Genomic DNA, 20,754 nt, shown 5'->3' on the forward strand with positions numbered 1-20,754 from the left:
TAAATAACAATTTGGTAAAATGAGTAACATTTTACCCGTAACACCCATACTGACAATATTCCTTTTGAGTAGAAGGCCAAACTACCTAAGTGTGTCACGTGCTGTTCAAAGAGTCACGTCAGACCCAAAGAGTTCTTTCTCCAGCACAGCTCTCCCAGAGCAAGCCTGGTCAGCCTGAAGAGGTCTATGAGCCTAACATCTCCAGAAGAAACCAAACAGCCTACCAACTTCAGCAAGTAGACTGGAAGCACTCCAAGTAACTCAAGCAATCTTAAGCGGCACTATAACTGAAATCATTGAAACTTCAGGGAAACGACATGACATTGTATTTTAGCTTTTCAAAAGGTGCTTGTATCTACATACTTAACTAAGTCAATTTTTACCTGCAGAAGAACATGTGTCCATTTCCTCCCTAGAAGCACTCCAATACTTGAAATTGCTCTTCACACAATACTGCTTTACTACAACACAGAAAGAGCACAAGAACTTGAACTTGTTCTTGAGCATCTAGATAATTACTCAGAAACCTGCACTGAAGAACAGTTAGCAAAAGCAGTATTTCACAGTTCCTTTTGCAAAGCTCACCTTAACTGTGCGTGTCAGTTAATGACATGATCAATTCAGATAAAAACAGACTTTGATTTCAGTGTTAGGCATTTGGCCACACTAAATCTGTAAACAGGCTGCTTAAACTCAAACAACTCTGAATATAGCCACTGTATCACACACTCCCAACACGACATGAACTGAATTAGATACTCTATTTTGGTTTAAGCAATTGGTTGCCCCTTTTTTTTTTTAATAGGAAGAGAAAAGGTGGTGTGATATCAGCATTATTTTCTCTTCCCAGTGGCTGGTCTACAGAATTCTGGCTTAACAGTGGCTCAGTCTGCTGGATAAAAACCTTTCCAACAGAAACCTTATTCAGAAGCATGTATGTTTTGCATGCAATGCAGACACCTTCCTCCTCTTCTCCCCCTACTCAGCTCTTTTTAAGGATGTATGTAAGAAAGAGATCTCACTGTGCAGTTTTAAGTTCAAAACAATGATCTCACGGCTATTAATAAACCATGGGTGATGGGTCACATTTTTATACTGGTATCACCCTCCCTGGCTTAAAAATTAAGACACAGATCTAACAGGTCATGGCAAATGCATATCTCATAACCATGGACTGCAGAACTGAACCACAGTCCAAGACTTTGAGCTCCAATACCATTTATTCAACAATAAGCAGAAATAAGTTCCAAAAGTAAATTCAAGGAGTTAGCTGCATTAATGGATTGTTGTCCATGCTAAATTTCTTCCAGAAAGACATTTAAATTTATCCCTGGTTCAGCTCTAAGTTATTGTTCTCCTTATTAGTAGCTGGTGCAGTGCTGTGTTTTCAACTTCAGTCTGAGAACACATCAATGCTTCTAGTTGTTGCTAAGTAATGCTTACTCCAGTCAAGGACTTTTTCAGTCTCTTGTGCTCTACCAGTGAGGAGGGGCACAGGAAGCTGGGAGGAAGCAGAGACAGGACACTCGACCCAAACTAGCCAAAGGGGTATTCCACACCACAGCATGTCATGTCCAGTATATAAACTTGGGTGAGTTACCCAGAAGACTCAGATTGCTGCTTGGGTCAGGCTGGGTATAGGTCAGCAGGTGGTGAGCAACTTTATTGTGCATCACCTGTGCTTGTTTTTGCTCTTTTCCCACTGCTTAGTTTTTTTTTATACTCTCCCCTTGTTAAATGCCCTTATCACTATTATTATTGGTGGCAATAGGAGTGGGTTTGTATTATACCTTAGTTATTAGACTGTTCTTATCTCAACCCATTCTTTTGATTCTTCTCCCCCATCCAGGAGCAGGGGGAAAAAGGGAGGGATTGAGTGAGCAGCTGCATGGTTCTTAGTTACCAGTTGGGCTTAAACCACAACAAAATTGCAATTAAAGAAGTTTTAGAACTCTTTACAAGATTTCTTTGCATTAACTACTGCGTGGAATTGTGAATATTGCCATATTTTGCTTTAACACCTACTTTCTGTCCATTATTAACTCAAATGATCAAAGTAAGACATTCTGATAAAGTTAAATATGTGGAAAAAGTACCAGTTCTGAATTTTGTTCCCCTCTGACTTTACTAAATACCTTCTTGTTCCCAGGAAGAGACAATGATGTCTTGCTTTCCTTACATACACAGCATTTATAATGCTTACTAGAATAAGCACTTCCATCCTCCTCAGTATTTCCACAGAAGTTTTCATTTAATACAGTTTTCACTATTTCTCTGAACATTTTTGTAATAGTATTTGTTAATTTAAGACCTGGATGAACACTTATAGATGGATCTACTGATTTATACAATACGATTTACTCCATTCTTGCTTCTAACAGTCTTCATTCTATTTCTCACAATAAAGAAAAGCTAGGAATTGAGTAATGATCAATTAACAGTTATCTATAGCAACACCCTCTTTTTGTGTAGTGGTGTCAAACTGACTCAAGTTTTTTCCTCCAGTATGTGCCACCAAAAGCTTAGTGAGAACAAACACTCCTGCTCAGTTATCCAACATTAGTGCATCTCTCATTGGCACAGTTCATCTCATCCCAGGTCCTCCATGTTCTTACTTTCATTTGAGTTAAGCCCTAGTATAATCTTCCATATTTTTCACATTCTACTTTTGTTTTAATTATAAAGTGATCAGTAAGTCCTTCTTAAAGAGGTCAGCAAAAAGCACAGACTAACCTGTCATTCAATATAATCATGACTACTTGTCTGCAGCTCAGCCTCTTAACACTTAAGACTTATGGGAACTGCTGAACACCATTTCAGCCTAATACTACACTGTTCGTTCCATCACCTCCAGCATTTCATGTTCAAGTTAACACCACTTCCTACTTAATCACATCAAGCCTGCCTTCCTTCCCAAGACACCTTGTGCTTGTAGCACAGGTAAACTAATCAGTTTCTCAATTATAACCTAAACTGATTTCTCTTAGCCTCCAACTATCTAATACAATCCCCAATCCAGACTGTGCAATGCATAATGCATGAGGTCAAGTCATACATTAAGCTAGGTGCACACAATCTCAATGTCCAACTCCAACCTCAATCTTTGTAAATTTTTAGTGTTATCTCTTTCAAGCCACAGATTGGCATCTCTATATATCAGCTTTCCCTTTTGGAGCAGATGGATTTTTTTTTAAAGATGCTTGTAAATATGTATCCTAATTTACATTCAGAAAGAGAAATAACTGCATGATTTACACGCAAACACACCTATAGAAAACTGTACACCAGCCACATGCAATATCAGATTTTGCCAAGTATACTGACGTGACTGCAATATGAAATACTGTGTTCCTAGACAGTGCTAAGCTGATTAAACAGGGAACCTATCAAACTGGAAATCACCCTGTTAAAATACCAACATACAGATCTTTCTTACAGTTAGTAGCCTTGAGACAAACAACTGCAGGAAAGTGTATTAAATACTACAAGATCTTAAACATACACAGATCATTAAAAAATGTAATATAATCATGAACATACAAATCAAATATATGCAGATCCTATATATGATCTAACACACATATAATCACTAATATAGACAAATCATTATATATGTATAGATATTACCCTAGTCATACCTGTTAAACAAGACATGGCACATAAATTACAACCATAAGTACTGTAATCAAGGAATTTTTTTCAGTCTCCAAGAGGCTATGCTATTCACTCAACATCCTTACAGTTAAGAGGGCAAGCCACCAATGAATGTCACTCTTCGCTGCTTGCGAATATTGTCAGCTTTGTGTGAAACCCTTAACTGGCAATTAAGATTTGCCTGATAAAAACAGGATTTTAAAACAGTATTCTTTAGAAAACAGAATCTAAAAAATGATAAACAACTACATTTACCCTCCAACACAATTATTTCCGTTTACAAGTTTTCTTTTGTGTATCTTAGTTTCCGAACTTTGGCATGAATTTCCTACTGTGTTTGCCATGGTAACCAAGCAGCCTGAGCCTAATCTTGAAATGTTGTTTAACTGTTTAGTGTTGTATATTGACGAAGATACATTAAAATCCTAATGTATTCCGAAGAGCAAAGTGAGTAATTCTCATACTGAAGGAACCACTTTATTAACTACTGCAAACCTCAAAAGTTTTTTGCTGTTGTTTAACATGGGAGAATAACTGGGAAACTTCATTTCATAGCTACAAAATAGAGAGAATACACTCAGGTTTGAGGAACAGGGTATATTCAATATATAAGGAGCTACACTGGATCAGCAGAGTCTCTATTTGATACTATCTTCTCTGCTGTGAGTCAAGACTTTACATTTATGTCAGAAAGGAAATCTTTGTTTCAAGAATACATTTGAATGAGAAAAATTTTCCACACATTAAAGCTTACATCCTAGTGGAAAACTGCTCTGCTGCAAGAAGGGCCAGGTAACTGGCTAACATCTCACTTGAAGATCTAGGATTAACATTAACAGGGCAAAGCCAGGCCACAGTTGCTAGATTCTCTTAGTATCCATTATGAAGGAAGCTTTCTTCAAATATTTATCCTAAATACAGGCTCATGAATAAGAAAACACCTGATTTAAGTGCATTAAATCTTTTCTAATTCCCAGAAAACATAGTTCAACATATCAAAATCTAATTTAAAAATAAGTAAAAAAACAGATTAGGAAAACCTGGGGGGGGGTTTACTGCTTAGTTTTTTCAATCTCACTAATGCATATAGTTAAAAAAAAAAAGATTAAAAAAATCCTAACAAGTATGGGTTGGCTGGTCACCTCTTTACAGTACATAAATGCAGCCACTATCACCTCATGTTACTATTCAAGAAAACCTCTCATTCTTTACTCTGCTCATGGTTCAAGACAGGATGAAATAGTTCTGACCTGCTACATAAATGAAAACTTTCAATACAGAGAACCATCTTCAAGAGTACCCAAACCACAAAATAAACCCCTTAGAAGCTTCCCTACAAAACTACTGAGATAGTTTTACCATAAAACATAGCGTGTTCTTTCCATGATATCTGCAAAGCCAGCTGTACCTTTACCCTTTCATTGGACTTTACTGTCTACAGCTCCTCCAGTATCTTATAGTTCATTTGCTCTCCTGCATCTAAAAGCATGTAAGATAGCCTCACTGGGTACCCCACAGATAGTTGGACTGCTAAAGCTATAAATACATTTTCTGCATTTTGTTCATCTGGCTCAGCTCTTAGGAAGCTTCTGGATGAAACATCCTACCTCTTCTTAGAAATCTATCCTGTATTTCCCATAGAATTTGCAGCCTATCACACCACAGTATTTTCATTATGCAGTTTAACTATCAGCAATAGCTTACAGGAGGGCAGGTCAAAGAGCACGACTCTTCTGAATAGTAAATTTTGCATGACTGGGATTCATGTGAGACCTGGCAATGCCTCATACATCTAGGGAAGGTTTTATATTATTTATTCTATCCTGTCTTTCTACTCTTCTTCTGTTTACAGCTTTAAGAAATAATGATTGCTTTGCTCAGCTAACTAAAAATCACACTCTTTCCAGTTTTACGTTAGACACCATCTTCTCCTAGTAGCAGGAGTTGAAAAACACCATCAAGACAAGCAATTAGAATTTCATACAATATTAAAGCCATCTTTTCAATGCCTTGTACAATGACACTGAAGATGCTTCCTTATTTCTATTGGTAAACCTCATTTGATGTATCTTTGAATTGCATTTATCTCCTCCTGCTTTCAACAGCTGTATCACAGGCTGCCTCAGCTTGTGATCAACATTACACTCTGGTTATCATCTTTTCAAAGTTTTCTGGCTGAAGGAAAAATTCCATATGTATTTTTTTTAATTAATTTTAACTTCACTTACTCTTCTGCTATCAGCTTGGTTCTTGTTATAAAATACTCTGATTACAAACTGATATCTCTCAACTTGTAAGAGAATTTTGCCACCATGTACGTGTGCTTACTTCTTTGACCCAACGTCACCAATTAAAGTACTGTTTCCAAAACCACTCCTAGAAGACCTCTACTTGAGACTCTTGAGCTTTCAACAGTTGTCACAGTCCTGGTAATCAGTAAATTATGTAAAAAGATATCAAAACATAAGATTTTAATTCTCTCCCCCTTTCAGAGCAAAGTGAGTTTAAGGTTCTAGTACTCCTTCAGTTAAAACATCTGATATACTAATCTAAAATTCCTAGTATATACAAGGACATGAACATAAGTTCTTCCTTACTACCAGAGTGTTACATTAGAAACACTGAGCAGCTGAACTTCAAATAAAGCTGTCTATATAATGTCCATTACACACTAATGTTTTCCCACTGCAGGGAAACTTTTGTTTTAAGCAAAACAGAACACACAAGAAGTCTATTACCTCAGAATTTCAAAAGCTAGAACTGAAAGTAACATGAAGCACTTAAGAATTCTCAGGGTTTTGGATTTGGGGGGTGAGTTTGTTGTGGTAGCAGGTGTGTGTTCAGTAGCACTCTTGCATGTTTTTCTCTAAATACAATCAAGGGTGTGCCTTAAAAAAAATACCTGCTTTCACTAGCAGTAAAATGGGTTTTAGCAGAAGTTTTGACTATTAGGAATATGGAACTGATTTCAAAATAGCAGAGAGCATACCAAATATTCACAGGCACTGAATGAAGTTCATGCTGCAATACTACTTACAGACTGCCACATGCCACATGTAAAGAATATATCCCTTTTTTAAAATAGTAATGCACTGAAGCACACATTTTATTCTTTTCACTTTTGAGGAACTGAAAAAATTAAGTGTATCATAACAATTACTGCTTTCCTTAACTACACTTCATAATTACGTTCTGCAAGGTACACTTAAGATTTATGTTTAATTAACTGTAACTCCTTTCTTAATAGTCACAATCTAGAAGTTATAACAGAGTCATAGCTCTGAAGTAAAAAAGTAATAGCTACCTTTCTGATCTCCTCTTTATTCCTTATCCTCCAGGGGATCCTTTCATTTCCTCCCACTCCTGCAGTCTAGTCACTGTTGCCTACACTTCTAATCAGTCCTTTCTCACCTGTTTGTAAACACTGAATGAGGCACGATTCAGATGAGCTGAACAAAGGTAGGATATATATACTAGATGTAAGAAATAAAGCCAAATAAGGAAAAGAGGTATGTAAGTATCAAACAGATTTCAAGTAAAACCACACATTCTGGCACAATTCAGCAATTGGTATTCAGTTCACAGGCTCAGCTGGGATACTTATTAAACACTTACTAAGTTACTTTCACTGGAAAACTGTTTAAATTGACTCAGCTCTGTAAGCAAAACTGGTTAGAAAGTTATATCTGTTAAAGATGACACTCATTTAAATTAGAGCTCACAGACTGCTTTTCCATGACCCCCAAAACATGGAACTGGGAACATTACATGACTGAATGATAGCATCATCTCCAAGTTGCCTACCTCCTCCTCATGCACACACACTGAAGTTGTTCAAACTTTGTTTCTTCTAACTTTAAGAAGATCAAAATACAGTAACACTCAAGAGTTGGCTTTACAAGTGTGCTTCATGGCAAAGAAGCCCAACACCTGCCATCCCTTGACAATACCCTAATCTTTTCCAATTTTAACAGTGGAGCTTTAAGTAGAACATTTCCCTTTTTAAGGGTATTCAGAAGTACCGAAACAAACCAGAGACTTCAAACCTACAAAGAACAAATAACCAAAAGACCAACTGATTCAGGAAACAGCATTAGGACTAAACTTAATTGATTTACTTGCAATTTGCAAGCTATAGTATGATCATTGTTATTAAATTAGAGCAAGTTCAGTTTCATGCAGACTTCTCAACAGGTAGAAGTATAAATTCATATTAATACAATATAACCAGTATAGCTTCATTATATTAAAAAACATACAAGACAAGTAGTAGGAGTAAGTTGAGTTTCTACCACTCTACACATTGTTATTTATCTTTGAAAGTTTGCCCCATCCTCTTTTCAGCACGTAAGTTATTTCTTTAGGACGGAAAATAAACATAAAAGGCAGCAACAAAAGAGCTCAGGATTATCCGCTGCTATAACAAAACAACGTTTTAGTCCAACAGTATAATCACTACAAGAAGTTGTGTGTTGCAGAAAAGCAGTCTCAATAATTGTTCGCTGCATTCCTTGTTGCTATAGAAACTTAACTTCACTGTAGCAGTTGTTAATTAATTTATATTTTTTTAATTACAAAGCTCAATAAAAGTTGAACACAACAAAGCAATGTCTGTCCAGCAAGCTGAATTATGCCTTTTCTGGCTACTGTTGGATTTTGCAAGCCCTACAGGAATGCCAGACATTTCTGATACAGTGGTTTTAAGTGACCATAACTCCATCATGTTGCAGGATGTTAATATTACCAGAACAAAGCCCTAATTACTTTTGTACTAAAAATAAAATTCAACTGCTCTTATTCTAAGAGGTCCAGAACAGTCCTAAAGAAGTTATGTGAAAAAATTATTAACCAGATACATAACCTATGCTTCAAAAGCAGAATGAGGCCCACCAATTTATGATTTTTCTGATCATATTTAGTAACAAACAACACAACATATTTGCCTTAACTCTTATTCTGAAGTTGTTACTTGCAATGCATCTTCCTTCTGGGGCTGAAGACATCATAACAACCCAACACAATATTGTAAAATCTGCTATAGAGCAACAACAGCAACACAGGCTACTAGAAAGTAAATATCAAGGACCAAACCCCTAACACAGATGCACTGCAGTGAACTCAGATTTCTCACAATCCCACAGGTAGCAGTTCCAGGATATCACCTAGTCCACAAACCAGAGTCCTGCTTCAGAAGTTTTAGAGCAAAAGGCAGAATGCTCCCAACTTCAGCACCAGTGTTCCCAATAGCTTTATTTTTAAGTAAGCAAAGCATTAAGATACTTCAAGTAATAGTAAGTGCTGGCAGTTTCACTAGTACAGATATTGTCAGGGGAGTGAGGGATGAGGAGGACAAAACCAACCTTTTGCCTGCTAGCTCTTAATAACTTCCTTTAAAGATTATCATGAAAGTGCTAAAACTGTTAAACGAACCAAACAGTCACACAACATGTTTCTTTCCTCAGGCTCATTTTTGTCTCAAGAGGAGGAGGCAGTGATCAATCTATCGTCACCTACTGATATACTTGCAGACAGTAGCTCAGGCCACTGAGTATCTGCCCATATCTGAAGTGGTTTGCTCAAGTTCCTAACAGGAGCCTAAAGGAAGGCACAGAACCGAACACAAGCTACTGACAGGACATGGGCCAGCCATTGAATCATCCCCCCTACTGCCACAGGCATACTAATACTATGCACACTAGGGATTTCTGCTGTCAAAAACACCTTTATCCAGCACTGGTATCAGCAGACTGTCCAAATCTAAATTTCTTTTATATCAACCTGCACTGGAAGTGCCACAGCTGCAAGACACCTACTAATCAGAGGTGATACAAATGAACAAAGGGTTCCCAAATGACTGAAGAGAAGGCACAGCAAAAGCATTTTCTAGCATCATAAGACTGGACTTCTCCAAACACTGGTCTTACAAACATTCCAATTTGACTCTCTCTTATGTACAAGCAAAGCCACTATCAATTTAGGACTAACAAAAAAAACGCAGATCAACCAGATCAGCGCAAGCCAAATACTTTTTTGCAAAAAGGGCTAACTATCGCTCAGAAGAAATACATGCATGCTGATGGGGTCCATCTGTCAGAGAAGAGGAAAAGCATTTTCACTCATAGGCTTGCCAAGCTGGTGAATAGGCTTTTAAGCTGAAGTTGCCAGGAGAGGGGAATGTCAATCCATGCCTTTTCTATACCACTATGATGGTGGCTCAGATGCCAGCAACAGATGTCCAGAGCCTGGTGAGGGATCACGGGTCAGCAGGAGAGCACCTGAAGAGCAGCACAAAAGAATTCAGACAATCCAGCCTGTAAATCAGCTTCACTGATGGCCCAGCATTAATACCTCTATGCAAATGCACATAGCATGGGGAATAAACAAGAGGAATTAGAGATGTGTACACACTTGCAGGGCTGTGATCTTACCAGCATCGTGAAGACCTGGAATGGTTCCTATAACTGGAGTGTTGGAATGGAAGAATACGGATTCTTCAGGACAGACAGGCAAGGGAGATGAGGAGGGGGTGTTGCCCTCTGTGTCAGTGACCAGCTGTAATCCCTAGAGCTCCAACTGAGAATGGATGAGGAGCCAACCAAAAGCTTATGGATCAGGAATAAAAGAAAATATGCTAAGGCACGTGGAAAATAAGGAGGTGACTGGTGACAGCCAACATGGCTTCAATAAGGGCAAATCATGCCTGGCAAATTTGGTGGCCTTCTACAATGGGGCTATGGTACTAGTGGATAAGAGGAAAGCAACTGACATCATCTACCTGGACTTGGACAAAACATTTCACACTGTCCCATGTGACATCCTTGTCTCTAATCTGAAGAGGCATGGATTTGAGGAATGGAACACTGGCTCTGGGTGGTTGCACTCAAGAGCTCAATGTCCAAGTGTACACCAGTGATGTGTGGTGCTCTGCAGGGTTCAGTATCAGAATCGGTGCTGTTCGGCATCTTTGCCAGTGACTTGGACAGTGCAATTAAGTGCCCCCTCAGGAAGTTTGCTGATGACACCAATCTTAATTATCCTAACTCAGTCTAATGCATTTACAGAGGTTGCATTTTGGCTCAAACATAGACCTACCCTTGAACAATAACTTCACTGGCACAGAATCTATTCTGCCCACCCTATCAGAAGGTCAGAAATTTAAGAAGCATCTTACAACCTGGCAGGCATTTGCTAACTGTATATGACACAGAGCCCCAAGTTATTCTGTACAAGAGACCACAGAAGTCACCTGAGTTGTATTACTAATACTATTAAGCAGCAATAATTCTCTAGTGAACCCAAGCATCTTTATTTTACAAGCTTCATCTTGTATTTCTAAAAAAATTCCTCCTGGATTAATATATCACACTGAACAGCCACTCTTAAAGATGGGTTTTGGGATTTTTTTATAATTCTTTAATTATGAAAAAATAGATCATGATTTGAACTGACATACAGTGACACATGCAAGATGGATATAAGACAGCTAAGAAATCCTGCATTCAGCAGCAGTCTGAAAAATAAATCTATTTGCTATATAGATCCTAGTAGGAAATAAAGGTGGAAATTTGAGGGAAAATGCAGGCTAATCTCTAAAAATCAGCTAACTGCATTGTAAAGCCATAGACAGATGTAGTATTTGCCATTCAGACCATTATATTATACAAATCCAAACATCTAAACTATAATTTAAGTCTTATGAACATAATTTAAAAAAAGAAATCATAAATATTTTTCTATAATATTGAGGACAGTAAATAATAGAAAAGCAGGGGAAAAATCATAGAAAAATAAACAATAGAAAAAGCAGAAAAAAAATCAAGACATAAAAAAGTACTTCATGACAACTTCTGCCAAAATGTCACTTCAATGATGGCTTCGAACTTGTACCAAACTTGCTCCAATATCCACCTCCAATCTGAAGAAAATCTGCACAACTATTCAGGTTTACTGTGTTATCCATGTGACTGTGGAGGTTAAAGCATCCTGAAGGCATCGCTCCAATAGTTTATTTTACCAGGCTTGTGGATTTTTAACAGGTATTTTCAGTACGTATGGCATCTCATGTTGTCAAAGCTCCCCCTTTCTTTAGTTGAAAGGGAGCACTGAAGCCATAAACTGGAGACCTCTCAAAGTATGGTATTACTTCCCTGACAAAATGTATGTAAAGTTCCTGTAAGATAATACTATTATTATTACAATTCCTAGGAGTCTGGGGATAATGAAGTTTGCTTATAGCATCCAATGTTTTCTCCCTCCTCCAGGGCATTTTTAAGTTAACCTAAATGCTAGTCTAAGCAAGAATGTTACTATAGCATTCAGATTCACTAGGCATACAAAATGAGGCATGATTAAACCAAGAACTGCTTAATACATCTATGCTCTAATCCCACACAGAATGAAAAAAGTATTTATTTGACCATTACAGCCACATGAGAACCTTATAATTAACTCATGAAACTAAAGACAGATTACAGTTGGTAAACCAAAACTGAAATCACTTCGCAGAAACTATCTATTAGAGACCTTATCATTCCATTATGAACAGCTTTACTGAATAATGCAAAAGAAAAATCCCAGGGAAAGTTGACACTACCCCTGGAAAGATTTCAAGTGTAGCGGCTGGTGGTCCTGCCCACAAAGACTACAGGGCTACATCTAGTCTACCAACAGTTCGCCAAACAGAAGCCAGAACAAGCAAAAGCAGCTGCTTTATTTTAAGGTACAGAGGGAAAGAAATTGGAAGGATGTAGCTACTAGAATATGGACTGCACATACTTTTGGACTTAAAAAGAGGGGGGTGAGGAAAGGAAGGAAAAAATACTTAATTTCCAAGAAGGATACAACAGAATATTATTACTTCAACATTGAGTATGGTACATTTAATGTTACTGTTTAGTTTTACTAAGCTTTCTAAGAAGATAAGGGTATTATTAGGCACTGTTTTCAATACTAATTTGTCCAAGTGTGTCAACTCACAGTCATAACAACTGGACAGCAAGTGGCCTTCAGATACCTGTCTTTCAAAAGAAAGTATTTCAGATGGTCCCCCTTAGCCAGACAACTACAATAATACTTAAAAATAGGGCAATAAATTTGACTCTAGAATGTCAAACATGACAATTAAGGCTTTCAAATCTCTGAGAGATGGGTCTAGGCAATGTTTTATTAGAGCTTGAGACATCCTCAGTGTACATTCTAACTATTAATGGTTAACAATTTAAGTGTTTTGCAGACTATCAGATGTCAAAGCATAATGCAAACTCCTAATTTAAGGACACAGCATAACACTTTTGGAAGTAATCTGACAAAGCTGGCCCACAAAACTCACTACAGACACAAATGCGTTTGTTACAAGTGAACATTATTTGCATCTGTGAAATAGTGACTAAAATTTTGTCAGTCTGCAAAGATTCAGTGCTACAGTTAACAGCTTCACACTAATTCAAATTCCCCCCACTGAATTCATGTAAGTACAGTATTACTGAACATATACTCCAACACAATAAATAAATCATATCAGCAATAGAGGAAAAGAAAAAAAAAGAAAAAAAAAGAAAAAAATTAAGACAAATCCCCAACAAATTCACTGTTTATAAAACACTGCATACCAGTTTAGGGGTTTGGCCAGCATAGCTTAGTATTCACTCTCAAACATGCCAGCCGAACAGGCAGCCTTAGATAAAAGAACTGTTACCTCAGAGAGCAATCCTTCAGACGCTATACTGCAACAGCTTACTGAAGTCAAAACAGTTGCAATACAGGCTTGAAACACAGCCTAAGAGAAGTAAAAACACTTCAGACTAATGCCACTATCTACAGCTCTGAAGTAGCCTCCAGATAACAATCATCTTGCAAACTGTCAATTGCAGATATTTTGCTCTCTACCACAACAAGAAACATTTAACAGTGTGATATAAAGCAGCTTTTCAGTCTTCCCTCTTCAGTCTTTCCCTGAGCCAGTTCTAACCGCTCTATATAACCTCTACAACAAATTGTTAACAAAGTTAAACACTTTATCTATACTCCTGCAAACTACATTAGCCCTTCACTATTTCCTTCAGAAGTGTCACTGGAAGGAAGGGGTTACCAAAAAAACCCCCACCCTTCAGAAAACTGCAGATTATTTTGTGTCTTGTCAGTACAGCCCAGATAGAATCAAGAAAGAAAACATCTATCTACATGATAAAACTCAAGGTGGTAAGTATATCTGTCCATTAAACACTTGAAACAAGTCTCCAAGACTTCACAACCACAGATCAACAGCTGATCTGGACTACTGATCGAGGCACAATACCTCCACAGGACTAGCAAATCCAGTCCCAACATAACTATTGTCTACAAGACAGAGAAGAAACAAAAGCTCAGCAAGAAATTAAGGGATTTTCAGGTGGCAAAATGTATTTAAAAGAATTTACAACACCCTTTTGAAGAAGGACAAAACAGACTTAGAGTGTCACATCCAGCACACCTGAGATATGTGGACTATGTGAATACCTCCAGCACAGAAAAAGAGTATCTTCCCAGCTGCAGGATAGGACCAGATACCTTTGAAAAAAGTCCTGTTCTTTTTACTGTGGTATGTACATTAACCAATTTGCCTGGCATCTCTTTCACAATAATAGTGATGTTTGATTCTGGTATAAATAAACATTTAAATGCAGAACATTTTGTAGCAGAATTCAACTAATCACAGTACTAAGCCTTTCTTTGGTATCAAAACCACTGAAACAGATCAGACTAAACACCTAGACAAAGGAGAATAAAGCACACAAGGTAAACTTGCATGAAGCAGGCACCAAAAAAATCTAATAGCCTTCTGAAAAATAACTGGACTAGAGAAAAAGTTCATCAGCAAAGGTAACATGTCTTTCTTAGTTCTCCTTAACAGATTAAAGCACACATCACACCTGTGAATGATATCAAGACTGGAAGGATTATTTTGCAATATGTAGCACAATCAGAAATAAAACCACTCTAATAAATGAAACAAAAATCAATGAAAATGGTATGTAATATTTATAAACAACAAAAAATATCAAAGTATGGATAAAAATGGAGAAAAGTAGCAATATGATAAGAAACAATCCAGTAAGTCTAAGCAGAATTTAAAAAAGGCAACATTATTCAATACATTAGCAAGAATATTAGACACAGCAAGTAATAACTGCCCCTTATTCTGCACTGAAGTCACAGTGGAAGTACTATATATCTAGTTTACCACAAATGCAAACTAACAGAAGCCAATAGAAGAGTAATCAAACATTTGGAATTCATGATCTCAGAAGAATGGTTAAAAGAACCTTAGGAAAAGTGAGAAGACAAATTAACAAGTTTTCAAATATGCAAAAGCTGAAAACAATAATCAACTAATCTCTATGTCCTCTATGTCCACCATAAATAACTGCATGCAGGCTGTTCGGTTGTGAGGTTTTTTGTTGGTTGCTTTTTTTGTTTGTCTGTTTTGTTTGTTTCCCTTGAACAAGAAGTTTAGCAAGATACTGGAGGGGAGCAGAGGGGTGAACTGAGCACCAAAACAACTTATTTAGCGAGGTTGTGGAATTCTTGTTACTAATGCAAGTTTAAGAACTGGTCATGAAGACGTAGGTATATTACCCTCTGCTTCAGGGCAACTGTATTATCAGAGATCCTCTCAGAATTTTTATAGTTCATATCTGCTATTAAAAGGTGCATCTTTCTCAGGGCCCTGACACAGCTTAGTGATGTCTAAATATACAGTAATATAAACTCACCTTCCCACCACATTTTGAGAAAATTTGCTGGTTTGCTCCACAGATTCCAGCTTCCTATCCAGAAGTTGTCTCGCACTACCCTTCTCAGAGCAATATATTAAGCACAGTGACAAATGCCACCCATTATCATTCTGTTGTTGCAAGAAGATCCTAGCTGAACAGTCTATAGAATAAAAATCATCAGCAAGGATAACACATCTCAACTGGACAAAGACTCCAGTATCAAGCCAGAAATAAAAAAGGTAATTTGAAGAACTGCAAAGGAAGCAACCCTACATAACATCAGTATTTTTACTCATAATCAGGGGTTGCCAGTTTCCTAATTCTTAATAAAAGAAGTTGAAATACAAGATTATTTTCATTTTAGTACAAATATAATTGCTTTTAAGCATTTTGCTCAATGTAAGGTTAAAAAGATTGTCAACAGATTCTGCCCTTCATTGCCTCTGCCAACCTGAGCTTATCACCTACATATGCTTCTACTCCAACACCATTACAATATGTTATAATATATACAATTATTGACTGACTGCTGCTTTAGGTAGCTGTTGGGTGTGTGTGTGCACATTTAATTTTTTAATTATTACCTTATAACCCTACTCCATGAAGAAGGAAACTCCTGAAATAATAAAACTGGCTTCCTTTAACACCTATAACTCTCAATCAAAATTAAGTCAACAATCCCATGCAAACAGATCCTCTAAATATGACTTAAGGCTGAAGTAAAGGCTTTATTGGGGAGAGACCTCATAAGGCAGGGGATCTGACCTAACAGCTCAGATGACTGAAGGGGGTAGCTTTGTCCCCTCTTCTCACCCAGCACCAGCCCTTTCTTTGCTCCCACTGTGCCTTCTAATATCTGACTCTAAGATGAGGCAGTTCAACACACCAAATGAAAAGAAAATCTATCCAGAAAAAGAGCAAGTACTTTGCTGCTGGTTTAGCAAGCTGAACTAGCTCAACCAGAGGCTTAGCACGGCCAAACATGACAAGGAGATAGAAGCACACAGCCAAGAGGATACTATACTGCTAAACTATTATTTCAAGCTGTGACTAGATCATTTGAGTTTATGAAAATTTACCCCTTTTGTTTAACAAGAGATCACTGTACACACCTAACCTTAGAACCAATGTTAAGGACTTAAAGGGAAACCCCACTGACAGTGTAGTTGAGAATAACTATGTACATAAGTAGGTAAAGCAACCAGATATTCCATCACAATTTAATCTCTCCTTACTAAACTATAGGTTTTTAAATGCTTTTTTTCTATGGATGCAAGTCAGAAAGCAGCAGTTTTCTGGAGGCCTGCATTCCTTTATTAACACAAAGATAGCTACCTAGGTTTTATTATAAAACCAATAATGCGCTGGCTCATAACTGATGTGCTTTCTATGACACATAAACCATGGGAACATGCTGATGTTTCATAGTAATGGTAAAGTTAATGGTAAAGTTCAGTGGTAACATGGAAGCATGAAAAAGTTCAGCTTCTTTTAAAGAGGCAAATAACAAAGTTGGGAGAAAATACCTTTTTGCTTCAAAATGTCTCTAAAGACAGCCTGAACTGCTGTCCAAAGCTCTCTCTTGTCTCTCTGTCAAACTATTATCACTGATTATTACTATTCCAATCTCCACACCACTGTCCCAGACATTAGACATAACTTTTGAACCAAGTTTTGTGGAAGAAGGATCAAGGTTAGGGGAACATCACCAGAATTTATTTTCTTTCTCTTTATATGGGTTAAATATCCTAAGTAGAACACATACATTAGCACTCTACTTTAAAAGATGACTTACAAATTAACACTGCAGATGCAATGTATTTAGAATTTAAGGGAAACTAGAAGAATCTTAGCACTATTGATTTCAAGATGTGTCCTTTCAAGTGGTATTTTTGATTCAATATTACAATATTTATTCTTAAGTGTTGCTCATGGCTTAAGTGTGACTCTTACTTCATGTATACTGATCTGCAGTGGATTACCAATGCAAGAATTATCTAAATTTCCAACAGATACAATCATTTAAAATAAAGTCTTGGTGGTTCTTTCACTCATTTTATTAAAAATGTAACATTTTCTTAGCAAGAAGCAGATCTTAAAAATGGTAAAAAAAAATAAAAAAGACAAAATCATATCTACCTGATACATACAACACCGCTTCACTGAATTCAGCTCATATTCTAATATGGCTTTGCGAAATTGACAATTATAGTCTTAAAGTAATTAGGGAAATTTTTTTAAGGTATACTTAGATAATTATGAACCAACAGTTAAAGCTTGAGTTATTAGCATATGCATTGTGCAGTGGATCCCAAATAGCTTGGTCTTCAACAGATGAAGCCCCTCTTTCCTCCTGCCCCCAAGACCAAGATGGCATGCAGAGTTTGTCCCTAAAAGGCAGAATAATATACTGTCAATTTAGACAGTAACAGCTCTCTTCCTTTTATGATAACCACAAGATAATTTTTGATTCTGAAAAGCTCAAATGATCAGTTTGATAGACTGTCAGCCTGTTTCTATGTCAACTCTGTACACAGAAAAAGCAATGACTTGCAACTGAATAGTTTGCAAGTATTACAAGCTTAAGACAGACCACCTTCCCCATTCTTATTTAAAGCATTTCTTTACATTGAGTTTCAACCTATTTCAGCTATTTCTCTAGGTTCACTTTACTAATATATTACATACACATACAGAATATACACCACATTTTAAATTGCTATCACTATAAAAGGCTACTGAAATTAATTCTAACAATGTGTATGTTTTATACTACTTGAAGAAAAAAAAATATTCACCACTAACAGGTACACTTCAAAGCTCTCAATTTAACAATCTGTCAAACTAAAATTATCTGTTACTGTGTATCCCACCAACAGCTTTAGCATCTTAAAAAGATTTAAAAAAAAATCAAATACTTAAAATGATTTCATAATTTGAAAAAGTTATTCAGTTCCCTGTTTTTAATGAAACTCCAGGCTTTAGTTTTTATTTTTCAGAAGTGCAGCAAGAGATGACTAAGACAACTTGCAAGAATCACATGTATCATTACTAAACTACATAAAGGCCTGCTCTGCAATCTTAGTGAGAGAACTCTTCAGTTACTCTGTATGGAAAAAAAGGACATATGAGAATCCAAACATGGTAATAATTTAGGATATCAATTTTCAGAGAAAACTGCCAGCCAGAATACCTTGTAAACACAGCAGCTGCTTATAAACAGCAAATACTGTTTGATAAAAAATACTGCATGCTGAAAGAAACTATTAAGTACTACTTAAAACAAAACTAGGCCATTAAAATTCATTAAAGGATGAAATTAAACTCTATATGCACACTTTCCCGTGTAATTATACGGGACATACCAAATCTGTTAAGTCACAGTCAACAGATAACCACATAGTCTTTATTCTCCAGTTGGTGCTTACACTTTATACTGAGAAGGAGTGAAATGGGCACTAGTTTAGAACACCACAAATTCAGATATAATTCCTTGCTCATGCACAAGCTTCCTGCACATCCCTGTGCATGTCACTAGCTCGCAGTGCCTTCAGCCCATACTGAATGGTGGGCTAAGAGCAAAAAGATTTCAAAGTACTCACATTCTGGCAGCAGAGTCCTACACCCACTTTCGGAAACATGAAACAGAAAACTGACAACCATTTTACCTGCGTTTACATGCATCAGGAGTGACACAGGTTCACTCAGCATGACAAATTCTGAATCCTCCTCTAAATCCCCTAAAATCAAGGACCTTAAGAAACAACAAGTAGAAAGTGTTTGCTCATAAATGTGATGACCCAAAAGATTAAATCTGTTAGTCCTGCATCAAATAATGACAAGAGTCTCTATCAAGTGCATCAATGGTTCTTGCCTGTAAAAGCAACTTTATCCATGTTAATTATTTGACATTTAAAACTCAGCTCATCCCACTGCTCCCATTTAAAAACAATCTTAAAACCAGTTCACACTTCAAAGTCACAGTGAAGGCCTAAACTTATAGTTAATATTGTAGCCATTCAATCAAAGATAGAAAGATCCTGAAAGCAGGGATTGACACCACCACTAATTACGACACACAGCAGTATTCAGCAAACTCAGACCTGAAGCAGCAGGTGAAGGAGGCCCAGAGTTGCCTTGTCAATGGAAAGCCAATCTTCACTCCTGCACGCCAAGGAGGACCCAAACAATCGCATCCCTCCAAAGGGTCACACACACAAACAACCGTTGGCGACACCGTACTTGACGTGGCCCGCTAGTACTGAGCCAGCGCCGGTATCACACAGCCCTCCAAGTCAGGCCTTCGCTGCCCCTGCCCTAGCCGCTACGCCGCAGGCCAGTTAACCGGGAGAGCGGCTCAAATCCCAGCCACAACCGGGCCGCAACCGGAAAGCTGCTAGGAGCAAGGCCGCCGAGGGGCAAGGGGGTCGGAGGAGAGACGGCCCAACTGGGCGGCCTCGGCCCCCCGCCTACGGTGCATCTCCTGCGGCTGAGCTCTCACGCTCCCCCAGCAGCCGTCGGACCCTCTGCAGGCGGGCGGCGCGCAGTCCCCACCACTCTCCCCTCAGCCCAGAGACCGAGCCCCGGTACCTTGCGGACCCCCTTGTAGATGTAGAAGTAGAGCTCCCGGCCCACATTGAAGCAGAGCCGGTCCCCGTTGCCGCTCTGGTCGTTGACGTTGACGAAGGAAACGCGGACCGGGTTGGAGCCCTGCGAATTGAAGGGCACCCGGTTAGGTCGGCTGTACTCCGAATGGGTCAGCAGCTTGTACAGCCCCTCCCGGGTGGTGAACTGGGTCTTAATCTCGTTCATCTCCTTCCCTCCTCCCTCCGCCGCCATCTTGGAAAGGAGCATTCATCCTGCCCCAGTGCCCGGATGTAGCGCCACTGCGCAACCGCCGCCGCCGCCGCCGGCGCTCGCACGGTTGTGCGAGGAGGCGGCCACGCAAACGACGTAAGGGGGAGGAGTGGCGGTGCCTGTTTACTGCGGGTCTGCGCACGCACTGGGCCACCTCGCCTGCCCTTGGGTGGGCCCTCGCGGGGGAGGGCGGGGCAGCGGGTGGCTGGGATCGTTCTCTGTGGTGGTGGGGCGCGGAGGGGTAGCGGTGAAAGCGGGGTGTTGCTGCGGCGGATAGGGAGAGCCGGGGCGCGGGCTCTGCCTGGAAGGTGTGAGGAGTTCTGGGTGCTCACAGGGACCCGTTGTCAGGACGTGGGCGGTGCGTGGGGTGAGGGCGTAACCGGCTCCGCCTGCGGGGCCGCGCTGGAATCGGAGGTGTCCGCCTGTGCTGGGGCAGAGCCGCTAATGCAAGGCTCATGGTTCCCGGGTGGGAGGTCAGAGTGAGACGCGG

The 20,754-nt window shown here is 38.7% G+C and overlaps 1 protein-coding gene across 7 annotated transcripts in view; it reads right to left on the reverse strand.

The window, feature by feature from the left end:
- WDR20 (WD repeat domain 20) overlaps positions 1-20,284 on the reverse strand; it is a 49,711-nt gene extending 29,427 nt beyond the window's left edge. For 5 of the 7 annotated variants that reach the window (XR_004080632.1, XR_004080631.2, XM_031049394.1 and 2 more), the window contains exon 1: positions 19,998-20,284. Coding sequence is in view for 5 of the 7 variants with exons in the window: in XM_031049394.1 (XP_030905254.1) it covers positions 19,998-20,261 (264 nt within the window). In the remaining 2 variants the exon portion in view is untranslated. The remainder of the gene's footprint in view (positions 1-19,997) is intronic. The other 2 variants (XM_031049396.1, XM_031049395.1) reach the window with 1 other exon arrangement.
- Between the last annotated feature and the right edge of the window lie 470 nt (positions 20,285-20,754).

This window comes from Melopsittacus undulatus, chromosome 4 (assembly GCF_012275295.1).
Source record: "Melopsittacus undulatus isolate bMelUnd1 chromosome 4, bMelUnd1.mat.Z, whole genome shotgun sequence".
NCBI lineage: Eukaryota > Metazoa > Chordata > Aves > Psittaciformes > Psittaculidae > Melopsittacus > Melopsittacus undulatus.